Raw genomic sequence first — 26,221 nt, 5'->3', positions numbered from 1 at the left:
TGGTTTATCCTAAGTGTGGCTCACAGCTGGGAACTATAATACCTTGATCGAGGTTGTCTCACTTTCCACTGCTCAAAACAGGCACTGAGTCCTTAAAATTGAGAGAACGGCATTATCATAGGTCAAGTTTTACTTGCCACAACCTGCTGGTAGAAGGAAATATATCCACTTGTCTGGACTAGTATTAAGAACATTGGGGGAGGGGGGGAAGGAACATTTTATGAGAAGAAATAATAGACTTGGATATTAACACTAAATGTCGTATTCAAAATGGCATTTTAAAATGTGTTCAAGTAAAACACTGTAATAAGAGAAAAACCACAAAACTTAATATAAAGTCTAGCTTTATTTTTAAAAAGATTTTACAAGTCTGTCAACCTCAAGCATACATAGGTGAATTATTCATATCTTCCATCAGATGAAGTTTACAGCTTCAATCCCTCTCAGAAAAATATAAGTAAAAAATAAATCTTTTTCACATATATTTGTCCACTATATTACTCAGCTTAGTTCTGAAATTTTCTCTTATAAATACTTTAACACAGCTGCTAATGTGGTGGGACTGTTGTGGTGCAGCTGCATTTGGCTATACTTTTACAAGTCTGCTTTACTTTTGCTAGTTCCCTGGTTCGGCTCCAAGGTCCAAATCTTATAAAGAAGAAATAAAGGTTAACTGGGCTGCCAGAAAAGCCCACTGAATGCATCCTGTAGCGCTCTGTGACAAGCCAGAGAAGAAGTATAGCCTCCAGCGAGATCCTGTGGAGAGGCAGCTCTGACGTGGTTTAAATACCTAAAACAAAACGAAAAGTGTAGCATTGATATAGAAAGCATATATAAATTGGTAACATTTTTAAAAGCAATAGTAAAACTGATGCAAATTTTAAAGAGGAATTCTGAGACTGAAATGTTCAGACATTCTAAATGCATTACTATTTTTTAAAAGGAAACTCAGGGGCGCCTGGGTGGCACAGTCGGTTAAGCGTCCGACTTCAGCCAGGTCACGATCTCGCGGTCCGGGAGTTTGAGCCCCGCGTCAGGCTCTGGGCTGATGGCTCGGAGCCTGGAGCCTGTTTCCGATTCTGTGTCTCCCTCTCTCTCTGCCCCTCCCCCATTCATGCTCTGTCTCTCTCTGTCCCAAAAATAAATAAACGTTGAAAAAAAAATTTAAAAAAATAAAAAAAATAAAAAAAATAAAAGGAAACTCACCAACTATATATAGAGAGCGCCTAAACTCGTTTAATTGTCGAGTTTATTGTAAAGCAAATTACATTAAGATCTTAAAACAGCTCTCAAGGAGGTTTCAAAAATAATACTGGCTATTAAAATGCCCACTGTTCCCAATTTCTAAATGTTTACTTATTAGAGAGCACGCACAGGGGAGGGGCAGAGAGAGGGTGGGAGAGAGAGTCCCAAGCAGGCTCAGGGTGACAGCGCAGAGCCCGATGACACCGGGCTGGATCTCAGGAACCCTGTGAGATGATGACCTGAGCCAAAAATCAAGAGTCAGGTGCTTAGAGGACAGAGCCACCCAGGCATCCTTCACTGTTCCCAATTTTTAGAAATTACTTGTCTTGTTGGCTATTGTTTGGGTACCTCACTGCTAGTCTCCTTCTGGCATACTCTTAATAAATAAATACATAGTATCATAATACTATTGTATTAATATTTTACATAAATATTGAATGTTTTGCATAAATGTATTCTGAAACAAATACTTAAATGAAGGAGGGTTGAAAAATATACTAGTTACTTCAAATTTACTTCAGTATTACAAAAATATATTGTCTCCTTCCTCACATGAGAAGTCTCTGAAAGCCTGATTTCAACAGAATGTCCCAATTAGTAAATACAGAAGTCTTTTGAACTGTCTCAAAAGACAGTGTAACAGAAACCACTTTTCTCCAATCACACATATATTATTTAGCAATTAAAACTCTCTACCTTGGTAAAGGTAGACAAACAAGCCTAAAATATGGGACAATCCTAGACAAAGAAGGTCAACTTGTTAGCATGACTAACAGCATCGTTGGAAAACAAATATTTCCAGCTTTGCTTTAATGCCTAGTTTAAGAAACCACATTGTTTCTTCAGGCCTCAGGAAGTAAAGGAGCTTCACCCACCTTAGAATTACGGGTATGGCAAATGAATAAATCAGGTACCAGAACATTTTAATAACTTGGAAACTTTTCTACTCATTCATTCAAACTTCCTGTGTGTCAAAGTCTTGATGCATGAGCAACTTATTATTTCTAACATAATAACAAGTCTGTTTTTCATTTGTATCCATGTTTAATAAGGTTGTGTGATTAAAAAATATATGGCAATATAAGAGGCCAAAGAGAAAAAGTGGCCAAAGTAAGACGCAACATAAGCTCCTGGAATTGGCTATAATTTATTCACACTACCACAAATCAAGGTGTTAACTCAATTCTTTGCTTCTCTGCCAAGGGTGAAAGGGGAAAGCAGAAGGAGAAAGGTAATATTTACTGAGCAATGATCTACAAACTTTTTGATAGTATATTTATAGCAGTAAAAATATTTGAGCATGCATTTCCAATATTTGTATACTTATTTATAAATTATATACTTAATGCATTAATATATAGTGAATAATTATATAACATACTAATATAGAAGGATATTATAAAATATATATGAATAGTCAAAGGAGATAAAAATATTTCAACCAAAGTTCTAATATTTTCTCCCTGTATCCGTCTTCTGTACGTTGGTGAATGTACCCCACTTTCGAGGCTGTTATTAAACAGTCATTGTCAAACTCCTGATAGAACCTTATGTCCCATGGGATTTAAACAGGGATTCACCCACCAAACCTACCACATGGACAGAAGAAATACCTGCTTATTTCACCCCAGGACACAATAAAATGTCCACTGTTAAGACTGTGATGCATCAGAAATGATGTAAATTAGATAAGTCACCTCAGAAGTCTAAAAATCAACCTGGAACAGCATAAAATCCATTTCTCTCCACTGAGATCTCAAAAACCATCACACAAATAAGTAATATTTTTACAAGTATCTTGGAAATGAAATGTTCCATTCCTGATACAAGTTTCAGGTAAGTTTTATCCATATACCAGACACTACTATATTAACCTTCCTTTCCTCAGACCCTCAAAAGAAAAGGACAGTCTTCGATCCAGTGGCTGTTCTCTCCTGGCAAAATTCAGGTACCACCGGAGAATGTCTGTCAACCTTAAGAAGCCAACTATCATGAAGAGAATTGGTTTTCATAGCTGTAATAGAAACCGCTGTGCAACTAGTTGTTTTGATTCATCACATTTTGGTACAACTTGCTTCTGGGAAAGTTGAGTCATACCATTTCTGGCTTGGCAATTCAAGCATAAACTTGAAGTGTACATACAGCTTTTTATATGTTATCCTGAGAAACCTGAAACAGCTGCACTGCTGGCAGGAAAACACAGGACCACCAGTAAAATATCCAAAACAGTTGCATCTTTTAATTTATGACCGTGCACTGTTTCCATAAAGAGTATATAAAACAGTTCAACATTTTATAGGTAAAATGTAATAAACAGTCATACTCATTGATGCCATAAATGTGTAAAAAAAGTTTATTTAAAATGATTAATTAGTGTTCGAAAATAGGATTTCTTGAACAGTCATAATCCAGAGCAATGAACAAACATTTTAAAATTTTAGTTATTAAAGCTAAGTTGTAGATTCTTACTGCCAAAATCAAGTCAATTAAAATTTCTTTGCATAGCACTGAAGAAAATACACTTCCCTTCTAGCAATCATTTACATTAAACATGTCTGTGAGTATAGTTCTTTAAAGACCTGGTTATTTACATTACTGTTTTTGATCTCTAGGGCTACACAAAATAGTTACTGTTAAATATTTCAATCTATTTTCACCATGGCAACTTACATTAATTCCAATTAAAAAAAAAAACCATAATTCATTCTTGGTACTCAACTGTGGGCTTTTATTTTCTAGGTATTTTAACTTAACGTTCTTAAACCCTTTAATTATTGTGGTACACCAAAGTATTGTAAAGGATCTGACACGCTGAAACCACACAATGAGAATTTAGCATTTTGCCTGCTTTTTCACATTAATCCCCATCTGTGTTGTTTTAATTCTTTCATGACCATTACAAGTACATCACTGAATAGGATTCCTGGGGTTTCTGGCAAAGGTCAGTATCATTTCATGTACACCTTTATATAACAGAATGAGGAAGAAGTCTTAGCCAAATTTATTTCTAAAAGTCAAGCTCAGTTGGATTTTGGAGCCTGGAGGTAATTGCTCTGACTATTTAGCCAATCCCAGGACAGTATTTCTGTTTTTCATGGGTTTATTTTAAATACCTGTAAATCTTATAAGCAGAAACCAGGAAAGAAAAAAAGAGGTTTGCTTACTTTGGTATCTATACCTTATTTTTACTGAAAGCAGACTAAACTCAAAGCTTTAAAAATCATACCTTTGATTATTTTCTTAATAAGACTAAAAAAAAGTATGCTTTCAAAAGCATGTCTAAGATAATTCCTGTACAAAGGGCATCTTGTGCCCTAATTTATACTGTGTCTAAAGTTGCTTTCCTTTGCCATTACCCATCAAAATCCCTTTCAAACAGACTTTGGAGGAGGGGGAGGAAAAGGAGGCAGTGGATCCTGTGAGAGGAGTAAGAAAGGATTAAGCATTCAAAAACCACACTTGAAAGTTTGTTCCTGAACTTTGATTTCCTACACTGTCATTTTCTTCTGTTACATTTAGCAGCTTCTACTCCCAAAGAAGGTGGTATAATTTACACTTAGCTTCAGAAAGACTTCATTTACTCAGTCCTTTAACATAAGAGAGTTCCTCTGAGATTACTCTTTTACTATTTCCCTTCCTTTAAAAGCCCTATATCGACCATCTGGCTAAAGTCTTGGACTCAGCTCATTTTAGTGCTATTCAACAATGCTTTGAGTCCTCAGCTAGGGGCAGAGGGCAGGGGCTGTCACTCAAGACCGAGAGGCAGCACTCTTCCCCTCCAGTCATAACCTCCTCATGAAAACCCTTGAAACACTTTGGCTCTAGAGAATCAAAGAATCTTGAAATTTAAATTGAAATTAAAATGTGAAGTTCATATTAGTTTCCTTTACCTCAAATTACCAGGCCCAATGGGCAGTTAAAAAAAAGAAAAGTCCAAGTTTTTAACTCTATAGTGGTTCCCTTTCCTAAGAAAGGGGGTGAACTCTAGAGCCTAAGACCTTCTTTTCACAAGTGGGCCCATTTTTGAACCTGAATTTAAAGGCACTATGCATCAAACAGACCAGTTCCAAGTATTTCTGCCTCCCAGCCTACAAAATTCAAATCTAAGTGCCATTAAGAGACATTAACCAGCTGATCTCAGCTGTCGAGACCAAGAGCTCTTATAAGAAATTCAGCCAAGGCTATAAAAGATTTACATGAACAACCTGAAGTCTATCTCAATAGGTTTAAAAACAATCAGAGCAATAGTGTACTCAATTATCACTAAAAAGCAGCAACATTCTGAAAACTGAAATTAGTGCTTAGGTGCCCTAACCCAACCATGATGTCAGAATAACAGACAAACTGTCTACAGAGGGAAACTGACAATCATATAGTCTAACATAAATGAGGAAAGCAATCCAAGTCAGAACTACTGTCCATAATTCTGAGGGCAGTTTGATTATAAAAACACAAAGCTTCATGAACTCCAACCAAAATATAACAAACTTCCATAATCATGATACTACTCTTCACTTCATTATCTAACCTGCATGTGAGAACACAAATTGAATAAACTATTAAAGCTATTTTCAGATTTATACTATACACTTAGAACTCTAGTAACCAATTTATCCCAGACATTTAGACCATCTGAACAGCAAAGCTCAGATTTAGAAATTAAAAGCCACATGGTGCCCAAGTGTACAGCTGAATACAGATTGCTCAAATAAGCCTTTCTGAATTATAACTAAAAGTAAAGTGTGCAATTTAATGCTATCAAATAACACACTAGGCATTTTTAGGACAGGGTAGCTGTTACTGAAAGTTAATGTAACTACAAAGTGAAAGGAACACTTCCTTGATTTGAGTGTAAGTGACTGAACACATAAAAGATATAGCTATTTAAGTGTAACATATTCTATGATCAATTTTTGTTGGTAGTTCTGGATATATCAAATGATAGAACGCTAAGGATAGATTCCATCTGTAGAATACAGATAAATACAAGAGTATCTCAGGAATCAGGTGCTATGAGATATACTCGAATAGAGCCATGAAAACAGATAATAAAGGATGGCCATATATATCAAATGATTTTTGATAAATCTTAAATATACTCCTCAAAGTAAGAAGATGTTTATCTCAGTTATGTTTAGCTAATTTCAGTATTATTCTAAATGCTTAAATGAGATTAAGCAGGAAAATGGTATAAATAATGTTTTTACTTACTGATTCTTAAAACATTATGATACTCATTCCTATGAATTTATTCAAAATAACCAGAGGAGAGAAGGGAAGGCAAAGTTTCATGAAAAATCTAAAAATAACAAATCATATCAGTCATAAAAATAACAAATCATATATAGATTTTGTATGTCCCAGTGAGGGACAGGTGTCACTTCTGTGGTGAAAATATAGTAGAGATAATAAAAACAAATATCCTAGTTTCTGATTTTCCTTTTTTTTAAATTTATTTTTGATAGAGAAAGAGACACTGAGCGGGGGAGGGACAGAGAGAGAGAATCCCAAACAGGCTCTACACTATCAGCATAGAGCCCAACATGGGGCTTGATCTCACAAACCGTGAGATCATGATCTGAGCCAAAATCAATAGTTGGATGCTTAAGTGACAGAGCCACCCAGGAGCCCCTAATTTCTGCTAAGTTCCTAAAAATTCTAGTGCCTCATTCTGGCTTATTTAATGTAATTTCTTACTGTGAATTCCATGTAACAGACGTATACCAGATGTTTCATCATAACTTTATACAACCAGGATGGTAATTTTTCCCCAAAGGTGGGACAGACAAAATGCAGAAATTTATATGTATGCAGTGTATTCCTTCTTCAAAAAATTAAAACAAATTACTGAGTGCCTACTATATGCCAGGTATTGAAGCAACTCTTAGAATAAAACAGAGAGCAGACTCCATATTCTCATGGACCTTATAATTCAGCAGAGAAAAAAAGATGTTAAATAATGAATATTATGAATGAGAAAGTCAGGGCTCTATCAGTGTAGATTAAAAGGAAGCCAGTATGAACAAGTTCAGAAAAGGTCTCCCTAAGGAAAGAACAGTCAGATTCAGACCCAAAGGATGAGGAAGAGTTAGTTATTAGCAAGGCAAGAGGAATAGAGCAGCAATCCAGTGCAGGAAGAATGTAGCAGCAAGGCATCATATTGAGAACATGGGGGAAATGTGGCTCCAGGTCAACATGAGGCTGGAGATGCTGGCAGAAATTATCCAAAAGAAGACCTTATAGGAAATGTTAATAACTGTGAATTTTATTCAAAGGGCAATGGGAGCCACTGAAAAGTTACTGTTAGGAACCTGGTTATTTAAGCTACTTTGACTGTACAATGGATGGGAAAAAAGCAGGAGTCAATTAGAGAGAGACTCCTAAGAAGAATGTTTCTCTATTCCAGGCTTAAGATCATGGCACCTAAATTAGGGTGGTAGCAGTGGTAATAACCAAAAAAAAAAAAAAAAAAAGGACTGGTTTAAGAGATATTTAAAAGCCAACTGAGTGAGTGGATATGGGAGCAAGAGAAGAGGGGAGGAGAAACTGGTGTCAAAGTCAACTTCCAGCTATCTAGTCATGTGGAACAGGGAATGTGCCCTCACAGAGGCAATGGAAAACTGGAAGAGAAACAAATTGGTGTGGGAGAGAAGGGAAGGGAAAGATCATTCGTTTAATTTTGGAGTTAAGTCTGAAGTGATTATAGAACAGACACATGAGTGGATATAGCAGCTGGATATATGCGCCAAGTGCTAAGAAGAAAATTATAGAATGAAGGTAACAATTTGGGAGTCATCACTATTTAGATGGTATCTGAAACCATCAGGTAGATGCTAACATTTAAGGAGACAGGAAAGAATGAGAGAAGAGAGGGCCTAAGGCAGAGGCCTAGAGAACAACAACATATATATAATATGCCAAAAAACAAAAACAAAAACAAATGGTGGTGAATTTTATGTGTAAACATAAAATTACGTTGAGTGGGCCACAGGATGCTCAGATTATCTGGTAAATCATTATTTCTGAGTGTGTCTGGAAGAGATGAGCATTTAAATTGGTGAACTACCCAACAGGAGTAGGTATTATCCAATCTGTTGACGACCTGAGAATAACAAAAAAGTGGAGAAAGACTGAATTTCCTATGGATGACTGAGCTGGAACATCAATCTTCTCTTGTCCTGAAAGCTCCAGACTGGCGTCTAGACTTGATCTGGCACCTACACCATCGGTTCTCTCTTAGGCCTTTGAACTACACCACTAGCTTTCCTGAATCTCTAGCTTGCAGGCAGCAGATCATGGGCCTTCTCAGCCTCCATAATCACATGAGCTGATACTTATAATAAATCTCTTTTATCTCCCTCTCTCTCTCTCCCTCCCTCTCTCCCTCCTACTGGTTCTATTTCTCTAGACAACCTCACTAATACAGAAGCTAATATTTTTTGAAGTGAAGGGTGTGTTCAGGTGTGGTAAATGTTGCCACTCCATACTAATGCCTTATGCACTCTCTTCCCCTAGATTTTCAAAGAAGGTAGAATCAAGGAAGGTTAAGCCACTTGGAAAGGTGTTAGAACCTGCTACTTGTGTCTGACTCCTTCTTGTAATTTTAAGAATAATGGCAGAGACAGATATGTGAAACCTATTAGATTTCTCCATCTAGGGCCTCTTCATGGTATTTATAGCAGTAATGTTTCTTATAGCAAAAGAACAAAAGAAACAACTGAAATATCCACTGACAGAAGAATGGGCAAATTGTTACTTACACAGTAGAACAGAGTACAGCAGTGGAAACAAAGGATATACAGCTTCACGCATGTATCAACACTGCTGACTTTCATAAACAATGCTAAGTAAAAGCAAAGACAAGAAGCAAGTTACAGAAAATATGTAGAGCACAGTTCATTCATATAAAGCTCAGAAATGCAAAGTACACATGGAATGTATAGATATGACCAAACTGTAAACAAAGCAAGTAAATGATAATCAGCAGTTTCAGGGTGACTGAATCTCTGATTTGAGGTGGGACAACAATAAAGAGAAGAAGAATGCATGCAGAGAGGACTTCTACAGCATTGGTTATGCTCCATCTCCTAAGTTAATGAGTGGAATTCAAAATACAGAACCTGAAGGAGTAGAGGAGGGAGAAGCAATGAGAATGGAAAAAAAATTAGGGGTACTTTGGTGGCATAGTCAGACACCCAACTCTTGATTTCAGCTCAGGTCATGATCTCCCTGTTCATGGGATCAAGCCCTGCATCTGGTTCTGCACTAACAGCACAGAGTCTGCTTGGGATTCCCTCCCCTCCCCTCCCCTCCCCTCTCCTCCCCTCTCCTCCCCTCCCTCTCTCTCTCTCTCTCTCTCTCTCTCTCTCTCTCTTTCTGTCCTAGTTTTCTCAAAATAAATAAACTTAAAAAAAAAATTAAAGGGGCGGCTCAGTCGGTTGAGGATCTGACTCTTGATCTCAGCTCAGGTAATGATCTCCTGGTTTGTGGGTTTGAGCCCCACATCAGTCTCTGTGCTAACAGTGCTGAGCCTGCTTGGGATTCTCCCTCTTCCTCTCTCTCTCTGCCCCTCCCCACTCTGTCTCTCTCTCTCAAAATAAATAATTTTTTAAAAAGAATGGAAAAAATTCAGCAATTGTTTTATTATTACTCTTTGTAAAATTATGTATCATATATTTTTTCTATGTATGAAATATTTTTTAAAAAGTAGTGCAAAGAGCATAGCCACTAATCCAGTACACCATCTGCATGTAAAACCAACCATTCTTAGTTGGCCTTAGTATCATAAAATATTACTACTTTGATTCCATTTGCAATAATTCATGTTAATTATAATAATTTATCTTAAAATATGTTTAACACTGCAATATGTTACATTCATTTTGTTCTCTGTACTGTTTTAGTGGACTCTGGTTTATGAGCAAGGTGAATACATTAATTTAAGATAGGGAAAGTTAGTAAAATCAGATTTATCTGTAAAGAACCCTTTGAAGAATACACACCTAAACAGCAAGCCTAAGTACTGGTTAAAAAGCTGATCTACTAAAGCAGCAAAAACAAAGTGGCAGATGAAATTGGTTAAGTGGTCAAGGAGACCTCAGCCAAATTCCTGATAATCTAGAATATTCCCCATAATGCTGCTGCAGATTTGTATTTCTTTACCAGAATGAAACACACTAGGGGGCACAGCTCAGTGGTAGAGCATTTGACTTCAGAATGAAACATACTGAGCCTTCTGTAGCTAATATTAAGGGAACAGCTTAGATGGATAAACCAAATCCAACTCTTCTCTCTGTCCAATGTTAGTTAGTTAAGCACCCCCTAAATTTGCAGAAGAACTGTCCCCAGTGGTGTGGGTTTTTGTTAAGTGCACTGTCTAAATTAAATATAAACAACCTCAGTCCCCTCTCCTGTATCATTTTCCTTTTCTTCACTGTACCACCACATTAATACATAAAGACATCATGGTTTAGTAGAAAGGACAAAGACTTTGGAAACATACACTTAGGTTTGAATCTCTCCTTGAACAATTACAAACATGATTTGGAAAGTGCTTTAATTTTTCTGATCCTTATTTCCTCATCTGTAAAAGAAACAAGGAGGCAATACCTTCATAGTATTTTTTAGAGGATTAAACAAGAAAATGTGTATATTACATCTGGCAAAGAACAGATATTCAATAAAGTATATATCCCTGACCATCCTACATATTCTCTTTGATACTATTAATACAAAGTATATTCTCACAATAGCCCAAATTTCCAAAGTGCTTTACTTTCTGCTAATTAATATGTACCTCTCCTTTCCCAACTCTGTGACCTTCCTGTCTCTTCCCACATCTATTTCAACAATATTTAATAGTTTTGCCCTCTCTGTTCCCCCTTTCATTGTACCCTAATTATAAAGATTCAAGTGGAGGTTTTGTTTATATTTTTTACATTAGTCAAAAGATAAGGAGTAGTCCTGCTTGTTCATCTTTTATCACAGGACACTAGAATAACCCAAGGATGCCAATACCTTCATATTAAAAGACAAATGGGGAAATTGGTATATAGAAATATATATATAATACATTTATATATACATAAACATATATGCACAGATCTGTATTTCACAAATACTAGCACGCTCTAGTACGTTTTATTTCAAAAGTTAAATTGCTACATTATTTCCACTCTAATATCCTGCATTTTGACTCTCATCACCATTGAATGGACATTTCTCTGTTCTCATCCCCCACAACATCTTCCTCTACCTCTCGTTATCTAGAGACAGCCTCCAGCTATAAAATGCTCTTAGCTTGTGACTTCCATAAGAATGTCTATAATTTGGGCCACACTCCTACTGCTTTCACACAGGATTCCTCAAATTTCTCTTTTCCACTTGGCTCCTAATTACTAGTTTTCTTCTTGGTTTACCTCGTCCTTCTTGGGTTACCTCGTACCTTCTCCTATTCTTTTTTTGCTATTATTTAAATTTCAGTTAGTTAACACACAGTGCAATATTGGTTTCAGGAGTAGAATTCAGTGTTTTATCAGTTATATTCAACATCTGGTACTCATCACAGGTGCTCTCCTTAGTACCCATCACCCATCTAGTATATCCCCCACCTACCTACCTCCATCAACCCTCAGTTTGTTCTCTATCGTTAGGAGTCTCTTGTGGTTTGTTTCCCTCTCCTCTTCCCTTATCCCATATATTCATCTGTTTTGTTTCTTAAATTCCACATATGAGTGAAATCTACGGTATTTGTCTTTCTCTGATTGACTTATTTCACTTAGCATAATACATTCTAGTTCCATCCGCGTGATGGCAAATGTCAAGATTTCATTTTTGATGGCTGAATAATATTCCAGTGTGTGTGTGTGTGTGTGTGTGTGTGTGTGTGTGTGTGTGTGTGTATCTCCTCTGCTTCTTCAGTCCTCACTGTGACTATATCCAGTTGGTTTTGCACCTCAGTTACAGCATTTTTTATTTCAGCCTGGCTAGTTTTTAGTCTTTTATCTCAGCAGCAACGATTTCTCTGGTGCCTTCTATGCTTTTTTCAAGCCCAGCTAGTAGTCTCATGACTGTTGTTCTAAATTCTTGTTCAGATATATTGCTTATATCTGTTTTGAGCAAGTCCCTGGCTATGATTTAGTCTTGACCTTTCTTTTGTGAAGAATTCCTCTGTCTTGTCATTTTGCCTAAGTTTCTTTCTTTTGCATGGTTTGAAAGCTTGTTATGTTTCCTGCACTTACAGTGTCTTGCTTTTCCTTAGGGATGGAGCATATTCTATCAGTTTTGTCTGGTCCTCCAATTTTATTCCTGCTCATCAGTAACTTGGAAGGATCCTGGCTCACACCCCTCAGCGGGCTCCCGAAGCACGGCTTGGGCTGGAGCAGAGCCACATGCAGGGAGAGACCAAGCCCACCACCCCACAACCCTGCAGGCACCTCCTGCTACAGACACTGCAATTTCCACGAGTCCCCTCTGCAGCTATGATGGCATCGTCTTCTCCTATTCTTTTTAATTTTTTTTTAACTTTTATTCATTTTCGAGAGACAGAGAGAGACAGAGTTTGAGCAGGGGAGGGGCAGAGATAGAGAGAGACACACAGACTGAAGCAGGCTCCAGGCTCTGAGCTGTCAGCACAGAGCTCAATGCAGGGCTCGAACCCACCAACCGCAAGATCATGACCTTAGCTGAAGTTGAGTGCTTAACTGACTGAGACATCCAGGCACCCCAAGTCTTCTCCTATTCTTGACTCTATCTCTGAAATGTCTGACTTCATTTATCAATTCTGTCGTACTAAACCTACAAATCTTATCTTTTGGTCTTTTGCCCTTCTTTCTTAGTTATAGCCCAAGCATTTTTATCTGCTTGAGTGGGCTTTCATACTTGGTGTCTCACTGGAACTACAAATTTAAATTTTCATAACTGAACTCATCTTCCTTTACAAACCTAGCCCTGTGTCTGTGTTTCTTAATAGTTTCAACATACTTCTAGAGTCATCTTGAATCCTCTTCCCCCTGCATACCAATGAGAAATCTACATCACAGTATCTCTCTACAAACATCTATTTACTTCTCACATCATCTTCATTGCTGCTGTTACCTAATCTTAGCTCTTTTTTTTTTTAACCTCTTTCATGGCCTACAGTTAATACTCTCTCAATCGGTTACCCTATTTCTAGTATGTTCTCTCCATTCCAATCTATTCATGGTTATCAAACTAATCTTCCTAAGGCAAAGTTCTGCATCACTCTCATACAAATAGACATGCACTGGCTGCCTGCTATATGTAGAATAAAGTCCAAATTCCTTAGCCTACCATTCAAGGCTTACTGCACTTGATTCCAACCCACCTTTCTAAACATATTTCTTATTAATAATCTCCATGTACCCTGAATGTAAGCCAACCATGAGGTTTTCAGTTTTTCTCTATGAAAGCCTCATAACTACTCACTCCATATCTCTGCTCATGCTATTTCATTATCTTGGAATGCCCTCACCATTGTCTGTCTTCCAAAGCCATGCTACAAATGTCAATCTCTTAATTCTGAACAAAGACATGAGAAGCTTAACTGTGCAACACAGAAATGTTATATTCAGTATAGCAAACAAAAAAAGTAAAATAAACTAAGCTTAAAAGCAAGAAAAGAGGGGTACCTGGGTGGCTCAGTCAGGTAAGAGTCCAACTCTTGATTTTGGCTGAGGTCATGATCTCATGGTTTGTGAGTTTGAGCTCCATGTCAGGTTCTATGCTGTCAGAGGAGGATTCTCTCTCCCTCTCTGTCTGCCTCTCCCCCCCCCCCCCCACACCTCTCTCTCTCTCTCAAGATAAATAAACCTTAAGGGGAAAAAAAAAGGCAAGAAAAGAAACTCTCAGGTGCCAGAAATTATTCAGGAGCTCAAAAATCAGAGTATGAGCAGAGCCTTAAGTTCAGAAGATCACCTATAAAACAACTTGTAGGAATATTCTGCTCACTGGCCTGAAATAGTCACAAGAAAGTCTAGGGACATGGATAGAAAAGAATCACACATAAAAAATCACAATATCCAAGTCTGTTCCATCTCCAAGAAATTAAAAACAATACCTCCAGATTCAGTGAAGCCAACAGGAGTTTGGCTGAAGCAAAAAAAAATCTCTTTATCAGTATGCCTTCACAATCCAAGGAAGGCTCCTAGAAATATAACACCCACTAAAAAGAAGTTCACAGTTAAAAAAAAAAAAAAAAGAATGGAATGAGCCTCATTTATTAAAGAGTCAGAAAACACGATCAATGACAGGACTATCACACCCAGACACACAGCTAAGAGGAACTGAAAAAAATTTATCTCATGGTAGAAGAAATGAGTAAAGAAATAGATGCCATAAGACAAGAAATCAACAATAGGAAAAGAACAAGCATTTTCTTTAAAAAAAAAAAAAAAAGTGAACCAGGAATTCTTAGAATAAAAGTCTCAATGGACAAGTTAGGCAGCTGGTTATCCAGAGACGGAGAAAAAATTAGTGAGTGGAAAATTATGGGAGGAAAACACAAAGAAGGAAGGATGTAGAGCTAAAAAGGAGACAAATGGAAAGAACCACTACCGGATATTTCAAGAAGAAAATTAAATCCCAATGGGAAGAGTGGTATGTAAGGAATAAAGATGAGAAAAAACTCACTGCCACTACCATTACTACCACAAACTGGTAACAATAACAACAGGGAAAAGACAAGACCAAGTGTAAGGTTAAGCCTGATGAGGTGTTTATTTTGTTCAAAAAAAAAAAAAAAAAGAATTAACCTTTAGACTTCTGAAAATAACATTTGTTAATTCTGGTTACTCCCTGTACCTCTCTCAGTTTGAAATACTTAACAGTTTTCTTAGATTCCACCCCCTCTGGATTGCCCAGGTAGAATAACTTATTTGCTCCCCTGAATTTGCATAGCACTTTATCTTTACCTCCCTCGTAAGTACCATAACTATTTATAAACCTCACATGTTCCCTTGTCAGCTAAGTTTCTTGATAGCAAGATAAATATCTACTCACTAAACAGTCATTACTTAAAAAAAAAAACATCCTTATATAAGCAGAGAATACACAATTTTTTTAATTACATAAAAATTCTGGTTAGTTAAGATACAGACCTAAAGAATGGTCATAAAAGATGGCAAATAAAAATACAGAGGACATGAAAAGAGTTATCACCACAAATTATAAAGCTGCAAAGGAAGATAGCATAAAACTGAATGGAAGACAGACTGCATATCAGTCACTGAGGAATATAAAAAGATTTCCTGGAAATCAGAAGGTGCCTATAATAATAACAGAAATGGGACATAATGCATAGTGTAAAATGACTTTAAACATAAACGAGTATTTTCTTTTTCTTTAATAGAAACACAGATGAGTACTTTTTTATAAATTTTATTTTAGAGAGAGAGAGAGTCGGGGGGAGAAGGAAAGGGAGAGAAAGAAAGTATTTTAAGCAGGCTCCATGCTCAGCATGGAGCCCAACATGGATCCCATGACCCTGTGATCATGACCTAAGCTGAAATCAAGAGTTGGGACGCTCAATCAACTGAGCCACCCAGGCACCCCAATAGGAGTATTTTCTTAAATACGTATATTTGAAAATTGCCTTGAGATTTTATCATCGTCTGTCTCAAAGCTAACCTCTCAGTGTGTTAACCAATTTTATGCTTAAAGATATGTAATATAATGGAATATAGCTATGAAGGCAAAGAAAAACAAGAAATTCAAACAGAACTAGACCCACCCAAAGCAAGATCTTTTGTAAGATATTTATTTTTCCATTCAAAGCACCTTCTCAAAAGCTCTATTTCATACACTGGAATCTGAATCATGTCAATAACTTAGATAAATCTCTAAAGCAAACAATAACAAGCAAAGACAAAGTCAAGGGGATAAAATACCTGATGTTTTCTCCTAATTATGAAAAATTCTATTTTCTAGCATGTAAAAACAGGTTCATAAAATATCTACTCAGGGGCCCGGTGACTATAAGCAGTAAAATCTGAAAAAGCTCCAAGAGTCCTGGTTTAATGCATAATAATTTGAAGTTTTTAAGAAGCATTTTTGATACTTAAGCCCACAGAAAAGTTGCACTTTCTTCCAAAAGCTAAATCACAGCATTGCTTTGGGAAAAAAAATAATCCATGCTCATTATCATAAGTAATATACTAATGCAATCAGTTTTACCAAAAATGAAGCTTTTCTACAATAGAATGCTTTAATAGTCAGTTAGTTGGTTAAATACCATTTGGTCCAAAACCTTCATGTGTAAAGAAAATATTTTCCTCTTATTTAAAAAATTATAGCATTATTTTCAGTTTTCTGTTTTGCTTCCAGACTACATTTTTTGGCAATGCGTTATGACTCTGCACATGCTGGTATAATATTTTAAATAAAAACACATTCTAATCAGTTACATATGACTTGTTTTGAAAATGAGAAGTTTTTAAAAGTTTAAATTTACAGAATGTGCTTCAATATTATAAAAATTCTTTATAGTTAAAAACTTAGACTTATTTTATTATCTTAAAAGGTTAAAAGAAAGAAAAGAACTATACTGTTTTCTTGAATTCTACCTTTTGGGGAAAAAATGTATTTCTACCTGCCATTCCAAAGTTTATAAAATAAACCAGTCTTTTCATCTCTGGATCATACTTTGGGTATGTGTCAGCAAGAAGTGAACAAGAAGCCAAATCCAGACTAAAATTATTCATGATAAATTTTGTCCCTAATTGATCTCCATTTGTAAAAACTAATGTATTATTAGAACTAAAGATAGGAAAAATTTTAACTGAAATGATATAAAATAAATACCAAGGGGATAATACCCCATCCTTTTCAGATGCACTTAAGATTAATCAATCCTACATGTGGTTACTGAAAATAAATTTTAGATGTTTTATAAAATAAAACTGAAAATAAATTTTAAATGTTTTATAAAATAAATGACAATAGTGTGTAGACAGTATAAATAGTACAGCAAGGAAAAAATATGCAGATTCCTAAAACTGGAAGGGAACATTGGAAACCATCTCATCTCACTGCCTCATTAACAGATAAAACAGATAAAGTAGCTGATTCCAGACAATGGTTAAAAATTTTTTATTAATCTATTCAATGAACATGTCTTGAAAATTTACTATGTACCAGTATTATGCTAGGTGCTAAACAAGAAAACAGTCTCTCTTCCCAAGTAGCTCAAAGTCTAGTGTGAAGAAAGACAGGAAAATGAGCAATTTTTAAATATAAGAGACCTAGAAGCCTCAAGAAAGGAGAGTGCAGAAGACAGACGTTGATATATGAAGGGAGAATAATAATTTGCCATGCAGATAAAGAGGCAAAGAGGGTATTCTAGAAAGGAGAAGAATTTGAAGGGCCTTATATGCCTTGAATATTTTTAAAAATAAAGGACACATATGAAAATGTTAGATGAGTAATACAATCTGAACTTAACTGTAGAAATCTTTGTATGAAAGATAGATTGGAAGAAAGAGAGGATGAAAAGAAAGCAAAGTAAATGACTATGAGCACCTCTAGGGGCTCTGACCCTAAGGACCTTAATTATCTAATTACAGGTGAGATAGAAGCAAGAGGAAATCTTTAACAACTCCCAAGTTTGGCTAGGCTAGCCAAGTTTCACCACAACAGGATGTACAATAGAGGAGGTTTCACAAAGAAGCCAATTCCCACTGGGGATATAAAAAAAAAAAAAATTAGGTACTTGTCAAACACACAGGTAGAAAGATGGAGTTGGAAATCAGAGTTTAAAACAAGGAAAATTAATACAGGCTTAGGACTTAATCTAAATCACTGTACGTTTTTAACAGACTTTCCCAGAGTCCTTGGGTTCTGAGTAAGTGCCTTTAGGGCATCATTGAGGGCAGAATGGGGAGGAGGGCCAAGCTGGACCTGTCACCTCGACTGTAACACACTTTTTATAAAGCATCTGTTTTAGATTTTGAGGACCTAAGTAAGATTTTTTTAAACTATTCTGTTTCTTTAAAAAGTTTGAAAAACATTATTAATATAGCTTTAGAATCAAACTGATTTGGTGTTAAATCCTGACTACCCCTTAGTAATAGACTCAAAGTTACGTGGCTGTTCAGAGTTGTTGTAAATGATCAAGAACAACGTACAAGAAGTGCCTACGACACAGCCCAGCACACAGCAGGTACTCAATACTGAATGAGACTAAAAGATCAATGAAGAACGTTGTATAATAACAACTTTATTAGGACAGAAGGAAGAGTTCACCAAAAAAAAAATTTTTAAGGAGAACTGAGAGAAGATGAAAGAAAACTAAAAGGCAGTAGTGTCACAAAGCAAATGAAAGACACAGTTTGAGAAATAAGAGGTAAAATAAGATAAAGACAAGAAATCCACCAAATTTTGTAATTGGGAAGTCAAATGGAGAATGAGCAAAATCAGATTCTAAATAAAAGTCGAGTTGTACTAAGTTTAGGAAATTAATCAGAAATAAGGAAGTAGAGATAGCAAGCATAAAACTTCTTTGCAGTAGTTAGAGGAAGATTCAGGATTGATGAAGTGATGAATATGTTGTTTCAAGACAGAAATTTGAATATGTTCATGTGGCAAATTAAAGTTTCAGGGCAGAAGAGAACATCTGAAAGAGGGGTAGAGACCAACTTGATGGTGTGATATCCCAGAGTTGAAGGCCAAAGCAGCCCCAGAACACAGATAGCAGGATCAGCCTCAGATGCACGATAGGCCCCCTGGCCTCTAAGGAGGGACATAAAAGAGTTAACCATGGCTGCAAAGATAAGTTTATAGTTAGGGTGTGGCTTTTGAGACAGTAAGTTCATACTTACATTTTCTCTATGTAGCGGGTTGAAAGATTAGCTGCTAAATGTAAAAGAGGGCAAGTGGGAGTGAGATTTAAGAGTGGTGATCTGGGAAAGCCATTGTGGGAAAGGAGAGAAGTCAGCAATGGACATGCACAAAATGATTCCTGAGTAGCTCCAATCTGCTCAGTTGTATGAGTTTCTTCAGCTGTACTCAACAAATTTAACATTCCATGTACTTTTTTAAATTTCCAACTACTCTCTGTATGTAAATGTCACATACTGTCACAATATAATTGAAACCTAAAAACACTTGTGTGATCTTGACTCTTATTTAAATTATTTTTAGAATTCCTCCATATAAAAATCCACTGTCTTTTTCTTGACAAAGAGCTCTAAACAGAGGTCAAAGCACCTGACTGCTATCTTACATAATAAGTTTTGTTATTACACATTATAGACTCAGAAGATGGATTTTTAAAAATTAAAGTGCTACCTATTGCAAAAACACCTTTCTGATCACAGTGGGAGGCTATAATTTGGAAATATCCTTACTCCTAATGAAGTTTACCTTGAACAAGAAAGTACACTGCTGAGACTTGATGAGTGAAAGCACTTGAGCCTACATGATGATAGTAAGTGGTACTTAGTAGCTTTGAAACTCTGATTCATGTCTTCACATTAGCTGCTTAATTGCACTGACTGAATTTTTCATTAGCTGACCAAATATTTATTTTATTGGGTTTGGGAAACTGTTATAATCATGTTTACAGTAAGAATTTTCTAAACATTTATTCCCTTACAGTGAACAAAGACTTAACCAAACTCCTTAATAGCTATGTTTTGTGTGAACACTCTGAGTCTTCCTTATATATTTTTCCATGAATTGTTAAGAAAATAAAATGGTTCCCAGTACTAGTCAGAAAACCAGAGATAATTTCTCACAGAAAATTATTAGTTCTAGAAACCAAAATTGAAGTGTCTGGCTTACCAGAATTTGGACAATTTGTAGCTTTGTAATTCTTATGGAATTTTGTAATTCTTAAGGAATCAGGAGAAAATCAGGTTTTATGCTTGTATAAACAAATATATCCTGCAAAGTTAAAAAATGGTTACATGTTGGCTAATTTGGGCAAACACTTCAGATACTATCTAAACAAGAAACTTTAGTTCAGCTTTAGCTCTCAAATTTAATGTTTTAAAAATGGCATAGTATGCTTAAATCAATAGAATGGACTCCCGTATAATGTAAATCTACTGAAATGTCTGTCAATGTGTTACAGTGAATATATATAAAACCCAAACATTTAATTAGCTATAAAACAAGAATGCACGAGTGAGGGGAGTTCTTCAAGAGGATGGCAAATCACTTAACATACACTAGAAATATTCAGGGATTGAATATAGTAAAGTATGTCTAAGGAATAATTCTGTATTTCTACATAAGATTATATTACATAAAACAATCAAGACCATGAAATGTCAAACATTAAAGTACTGTAGCAATTATGTAATAAAGATGTTTAACACTGCTGCATTATAATAGAAGTACACTAAGTAGAAAAATAATGTAAGGATATGTTTTTCTCCAAAAAATACATCATGCTCTTAATTTGCATACAGAGTCGTTTAAACAACAAAAGCAATAACACACTACAATCAGACGGTACAAATATGTCTACAGCCCATCGTCTCAATCCTATTGTGTTTTCCTCTAAGAGAATAATACTTTCCAGTGGTTGACAGAATGTCTTAGGGTCTTGTGTCAAGAAAATGGAAATTTACACAAGTATAAAGAAATAAAGAAAATTAAGAATGATGTCTAAGATGCAGAAAACTACACAGCATTTTAATCAATTTATGCTTTAATAGTCTAGGTAACTAGCAATATTTAAACTCAGATTTGAGGGGCGCCTGGGTGGCGCAGTCGGTTAAGCGTCCGACTTCAGCCAGGTCACGATCTCGCGGTCCGGGAGTTCGAGCCCCGCGTCGGGCTCTGGGCTGATGGCTCAGAGCCTGGAGCCTGTTTCCGATTCTGTGTCTCCCTCTCTCTCTGCCCCTCCCCCGTTCATGCTCTGTCTCTCTCTGTCCCAAAAATAAATAAACGTTGAAAAAAAAATAAAAATAAAAATAAATAAATAAATAAACTCAGATTTGATTACAAAAGACCAAAAGAAGTTTAGTGATATGAGTTTTCCCTTAGTTTGCTTCCTTTTCTTTCTTTGCTCAAGGGCAAGCATTTTAGTCTTCAGTGATCCAAAAAATATGCATGTTCTGCAGTAACCATAATTTGCTGACAAAATATGTGGAATAGATTCACAGAGCTCCCAGTTTACTTATTTCTACTTGATGTTTTTTGATAATTCATATTTCAATAACAAAAGAAAATAAGCCACTGATCAGGTTCCACATCAACAGATTATACAATTAAATTAACTTTACAAAAATACTTTCATGTTCAATTTCTCCTTTGATCTTCACAAGAACCCAGTGAAGGAGGAAACAGGGGAGGAAAGGAGAGTATCTTCAATTTATAAAAAGCAAATCAAAGCTCAGAGAAGCTCCAATTTGCCCAAGATAACAAATATTGCCCTACTAAGAGGGGTAACGAAAACCTGATTAAGACTATCCAGAAAGTGATATCCAGGACATGAGGAATATGGTGGAGAAGGCAGTTCCAGACTTCTATTCTTCCACAGAAACACTGAAAACAAGCAAAAACTGTCAGAACCAACTTTGTCAGAACTCTGGAAAGTAGCTAAAGGTTTACAGCAACCAAGGGAATGCTGAATCAAGAAAAAGGCAGCCTAGAAACAGCAGGAAAGCTGTGTGGCATGTTTACTTGCCTTTGCCCCATACCCTCCCCTGATCCGCAGCCCACCTCCCCGTATGGAGCCATGGTTCCTGTTCCAGAGCAGACATTATAAGCAAATCACTGTGTTGGTCTGCTCTATCCTGTCTGGGAGCTACCTGAAGGACCAACACAAGGTACTCATCTCTACTTGAGGGAAGAAGTTACAGATGAGACATAAGATAGACCACCTAAAACCTGGGAGGGAAAAGTTAGGGAGAGACTATACATACATATTCTTTTTAATGCACATGGAACACTCTCAAGGATAGAACATGTGTTATGCCATAGCATATGTTAGTCTCAGTAAATTTTAGAAAACTCAAATCATACAAAGCATCCTCTCTGACCACAATGGAATGAAGCTAGAAATCAATAGAAGAAGGAAAATACAAAATACATGGATATGTGGAAATTAAACAATACACTTAAGCAATGGGTCAAAAAAGATATCAAAAGGGAAATTAGAAAATTTCCCTTACTTATTGATGAGTGAAAATGAAAAAACAACACACAAAACTTCTAGGATACAGAGAATGTAGAGGCTGGTTTTGGACAACAGGCTTGAGCAACAGAAACCTGAGCAAGGCAAAGGCCCACGGCGACTACCACTTAGCTAAAAGCAAACAGGCTCATTAAATAACCCACCTCAAAATAGCCATAGGTCCTAACTGACCAATTACAACCAGGCACAGTTCCTAAGATTACAAAAAAGGGAAAATTCCATGCATCCCCTTGCTCCTTTACTCCTCCCTGTAACTGTGGACCCTCACCACGGCCTCCTCCATGACAGCCTCTCTTTTGCTGTCCTGCCTGCTGCTCCCTAGTAAGTAGTGTATTCAATAAATGTTTCTCTCTCTTGTTCTGCCTTGGTGAATTGTTTCACTGCTCCTGCCGCGAGCACCCACCCCCACCATCCAATTGCCACTCCCCCATCCGATCAAGACACCCCCACCTCACAGAGAAGATAGTGTTTAAGGGGAATTTATAACATTACAAAAGAAGAAAGATCTCTAATTAATAACCTAATGTTATACCTCAAGGAATTAGAAAAAGAGCAAACTGAACCTAAAGCTGGCAAAATTAAGGATAATAATGACTAGAGTAAACATAAATGAAACAGAGAACAATAACAAAAAAGAGAATCAATGAAAACAAATGGTACTTTGAAAAACTTAGCAAAATTGAGAAACCTTTAACCAGACTGACAAAAAGATGCAATTAAAACTATCAACCACTATATGCCAATAAACTGGATAACCTAGATGATATGGACAATCCCTAGAAACACACAAATTGAGAATATAACGTATTTATCTGCTTTGGATAATTTTATATTTCTGACAGAATTGTTTGGGAATAAAAAGATGAAGTAAATGAAAACTTGTCACCCCCTCCCCACTCCTCCCACCCAATGGCTGTATATATAATTGATCCTAATAAGAAGATAGGAAAAACAAAAACAAATAGTTGAAAGATCAGCCAGAAGGTGACATTCTAATTCTGTTGCCTATAGGCTATATGGCTTAAAGCAAATGGCTTTGTAGCAGCTTCCCCACTTGTAAAATGGATGTTAATAGTAATTAAACTTGTCCTGCTTTTTTCACAAGACTGTAGTTAAGAATCAAATGAGAGGATGTGCTTTGAAAATGTAAAGTGCTCTGAAATTATATTAACAGTGTTACTATTAATGAAGGCACATTTAGTCAGTTTTCACTTACAGTAAAACCTTGGTTTGAGAGCATAATTTGTTCCCGAAACATCCTTGTAATCCAAAGCACTTGTGTATCAATAAGAAATAATGGAAATTCAGATGATTCATTTCACAACCCAAAAATATCCATATAAAAATGACTACAATACCAGAATAGAATACAAAATAATAAAGAAAAATAAAATTAACCTGCAGTTACCTTTGAAAACCTTCGTGGCTGGTGTGAGAGGAGGGTTACTGTGTAGGACGACTTTCACTATCAATAACAGAATCACTGCTATCTATTGGCTCAATTGGCTCAATGGACTCTTTTTCTTTTTGTGCAACTTTAACAAGAAACCTATCCAATGACATTAGTTTTTGCCTCCTTTAGAGGATTTTGAGGAAATGTGACATTGCATCGATGAGCACCCACAATCCCGCAGCAAGAGAGTGAAAGAGAGAGAGAGAACCACTGGCTCATTTCTGGTCATGTGACATTGACATCACGTACTACGCATATTGCAAGGCATCATTTATCACATTAAAATTTATTAGAAATGTTTTCTCATCTTGTGGAACACTTGCAGAACAAGTTACTTGCAATCCAAGGTTTTACTGTATTTCCAGTAGCAATTTATAAAGTGGCTCACAGATCTACAGCAGTTAAACTTCAAAGGTGAATTCTATGTTCAACATCCATTGGAAGAATCACACATGTTAATTTACAAACACACATGGTTCTTATTCCATTAACATAAATTTATGGAAAGTCAAAAAGTGGTGCCTGCAACTCTTCAAATCGGTAGAGTATGCAACTCTTCATCTCGGGGTTGTGGGTTCAGGACCCACACTGGGTATAGAGATTACTTAAAATCTTAAAAAAAAAATTATGGAAAGTCAAATGACAAAATAAGAGACTAGCAGCAGGTTAAAACCATATCTGTCAATAAATAAGTAATTTAATATTCACTGTAATCAAGTGTCTTACAAGTGAATTCTATTGAAAAAAGCATTGTTACCAATTAGGATAGGTTCAGTTCTGCAGTAGTAATGAATAATCCCTAAACTTCAGTGGCTTAATATAACAGAGGCGTATTGCTTACTAACACTATCTGTCTAATGTAGGTCACAAAGGGAAGTGCCACTCATCATAGTCATTTAGGGACCCAGTTTCGTGGAGACCCCACCTCAATTGCTTCGAAGATTACTAAACCAGGAGGAAGAGAATACAAACTTACACAGCCATGGAAGCTTTCACTCTTTAACTCTTATTTCATTGGCAGAAGCAATTCATGTGGACTACTACTTCAAAGGGAACAGGGAAAAGGTATACCGATGTGTCCAAACAAAGTATTCATAATTTGACTTCTGGCTAGCAAAGATATCAAATAGTAATTCATTAAAAAACAAAAACAAAAACAACCAGGGGTATCTGGGTGGCTCAGTTGGTTAAACATCCAAACCTTTGATTTTGGCTCAAGTCAATTGTGGGATCAAGGCCTGTGTCAAGCTCTATGCTAAGCGTAGAGCTTAAGATTCTCTCTCTCCCTCTGCCTCCCGCCCCCATTCGTACTCTATCTCAATAAAAAAAAACCCAAAAATATAGCTCTATTTCTTTTTTCTTTTTGCCCTACATAGTAAAAGATTAAAACAATAATATACCCTTCTGAATTATTATTTCAATTTAAAATATATGCTACTTATTTGCCATTTAGTGTTTCTGTTGCCGTTTTCCCCCAGGAAATGAATTTTTATTAGTATCTCTACAAAAGACTTAAATCATACTACTAAAATAAAATCATCTTTGACTTCTTTGCAGGTAATACTTCAAGAGAACACTTGGATGGCTAAAGTCAACAACACAAGATTCTTGTTGGTGAGGATGTGGGGAAAGGAGAACCCTCTTGCATTGTTGGTGGGAATCCAAACTGGTGCAGCCACTCTGGAAAACAGTATGGAGGTTCCTCAAAAAGTTAAAAATAGAACTACCCTACGATCCAGCAATTGCACTACTAGGTATTTACTCAAAGGATACAAAAATACTAATTCAAAAATACATGCACCCCTATGTTCATAACAGCATTATCTACAATAGCAGCAGGTTAAACCAGTATCTGTCAATAAATAACTTAATATTCACAATAGCCAAATTATGGAAACAGCCAAAGTAAGTGTCTACTGACTGATGAATGGATAAAGAAGATGTGGTGTATATACACAATAGAATATTACTCAGCCATAAAGAAAGAATGAAAGCTTGCCATTTGCAATGATGTGGATGGAGCTAAAGAGTATTATGCTAAGCAAAGTAAGTCAGAGAAAGACAAATTCCATATGATTTCACTTTGATGCAGAATGTAAGAAACAAATGATCTCAAGGTGAAAAAAGAGAGAGGCAAACCAAGAAACAGACTCTTAACTGCAGAGAATAAACTAATGGTTACCAGAGGGGACCTAGGTGGGGGACAGGTTAAGTAATGGGGATTAAAGAATGCACTTGTTGTGATGAGCACTGAGTGATATATAAAAGTGTTGAATCACTATATTGTACTATATTGTACACCTGAAATGAGTATTACCCTAATATTTAAATATTACTAATATTTAAAACTAGAATTTAAA

At 36.2% G+C, this 26,221-nt stretch overlaps 1 protein-coding gene across 1 annotated transcript in view; it reads right to left on the bottom strand.

Moving 5' to 3' along the window:
- Positions 1-327: 327 nt before the first annotated feature.
- Positions 328-26,221, bottom strand: part of MNAT1 (MNAT1 component of CDK activating kinase) — a 214,025-nt gene continuing 188,131 nt past the window's right edge. Inside the window, exon 8 of the mRNA XM_043556300.1 lies at positions 328-790. Within this exon, the coding sequence (XP_043412235.1) occupies positions 670-790 (121 nt within the window). The 3' untranslated portion in view covers positions 328-669. The remainder of the gene's footprint in view (positions 791-26,221) is intronic.

Source organism: Prionailurus bengalensis, chromosome B3 (genome assembly GCF_016509475.1).
Source record: "Prionailurus bengalensis isolate Pbe53 chromosome B3, Fcat_Pben_1.1_paternal_pri, whole genome shotgun sequence".
Taxonomy (NCBI): Eukaryota; Metazoa; Chordata; class Mammalia; order Carnivora; family Felidae; genus Prionailurus; species Prionailurus bengalensis.
This window is presented reverse-complemented; position numbering and strand designations above follow the sequence as displayed.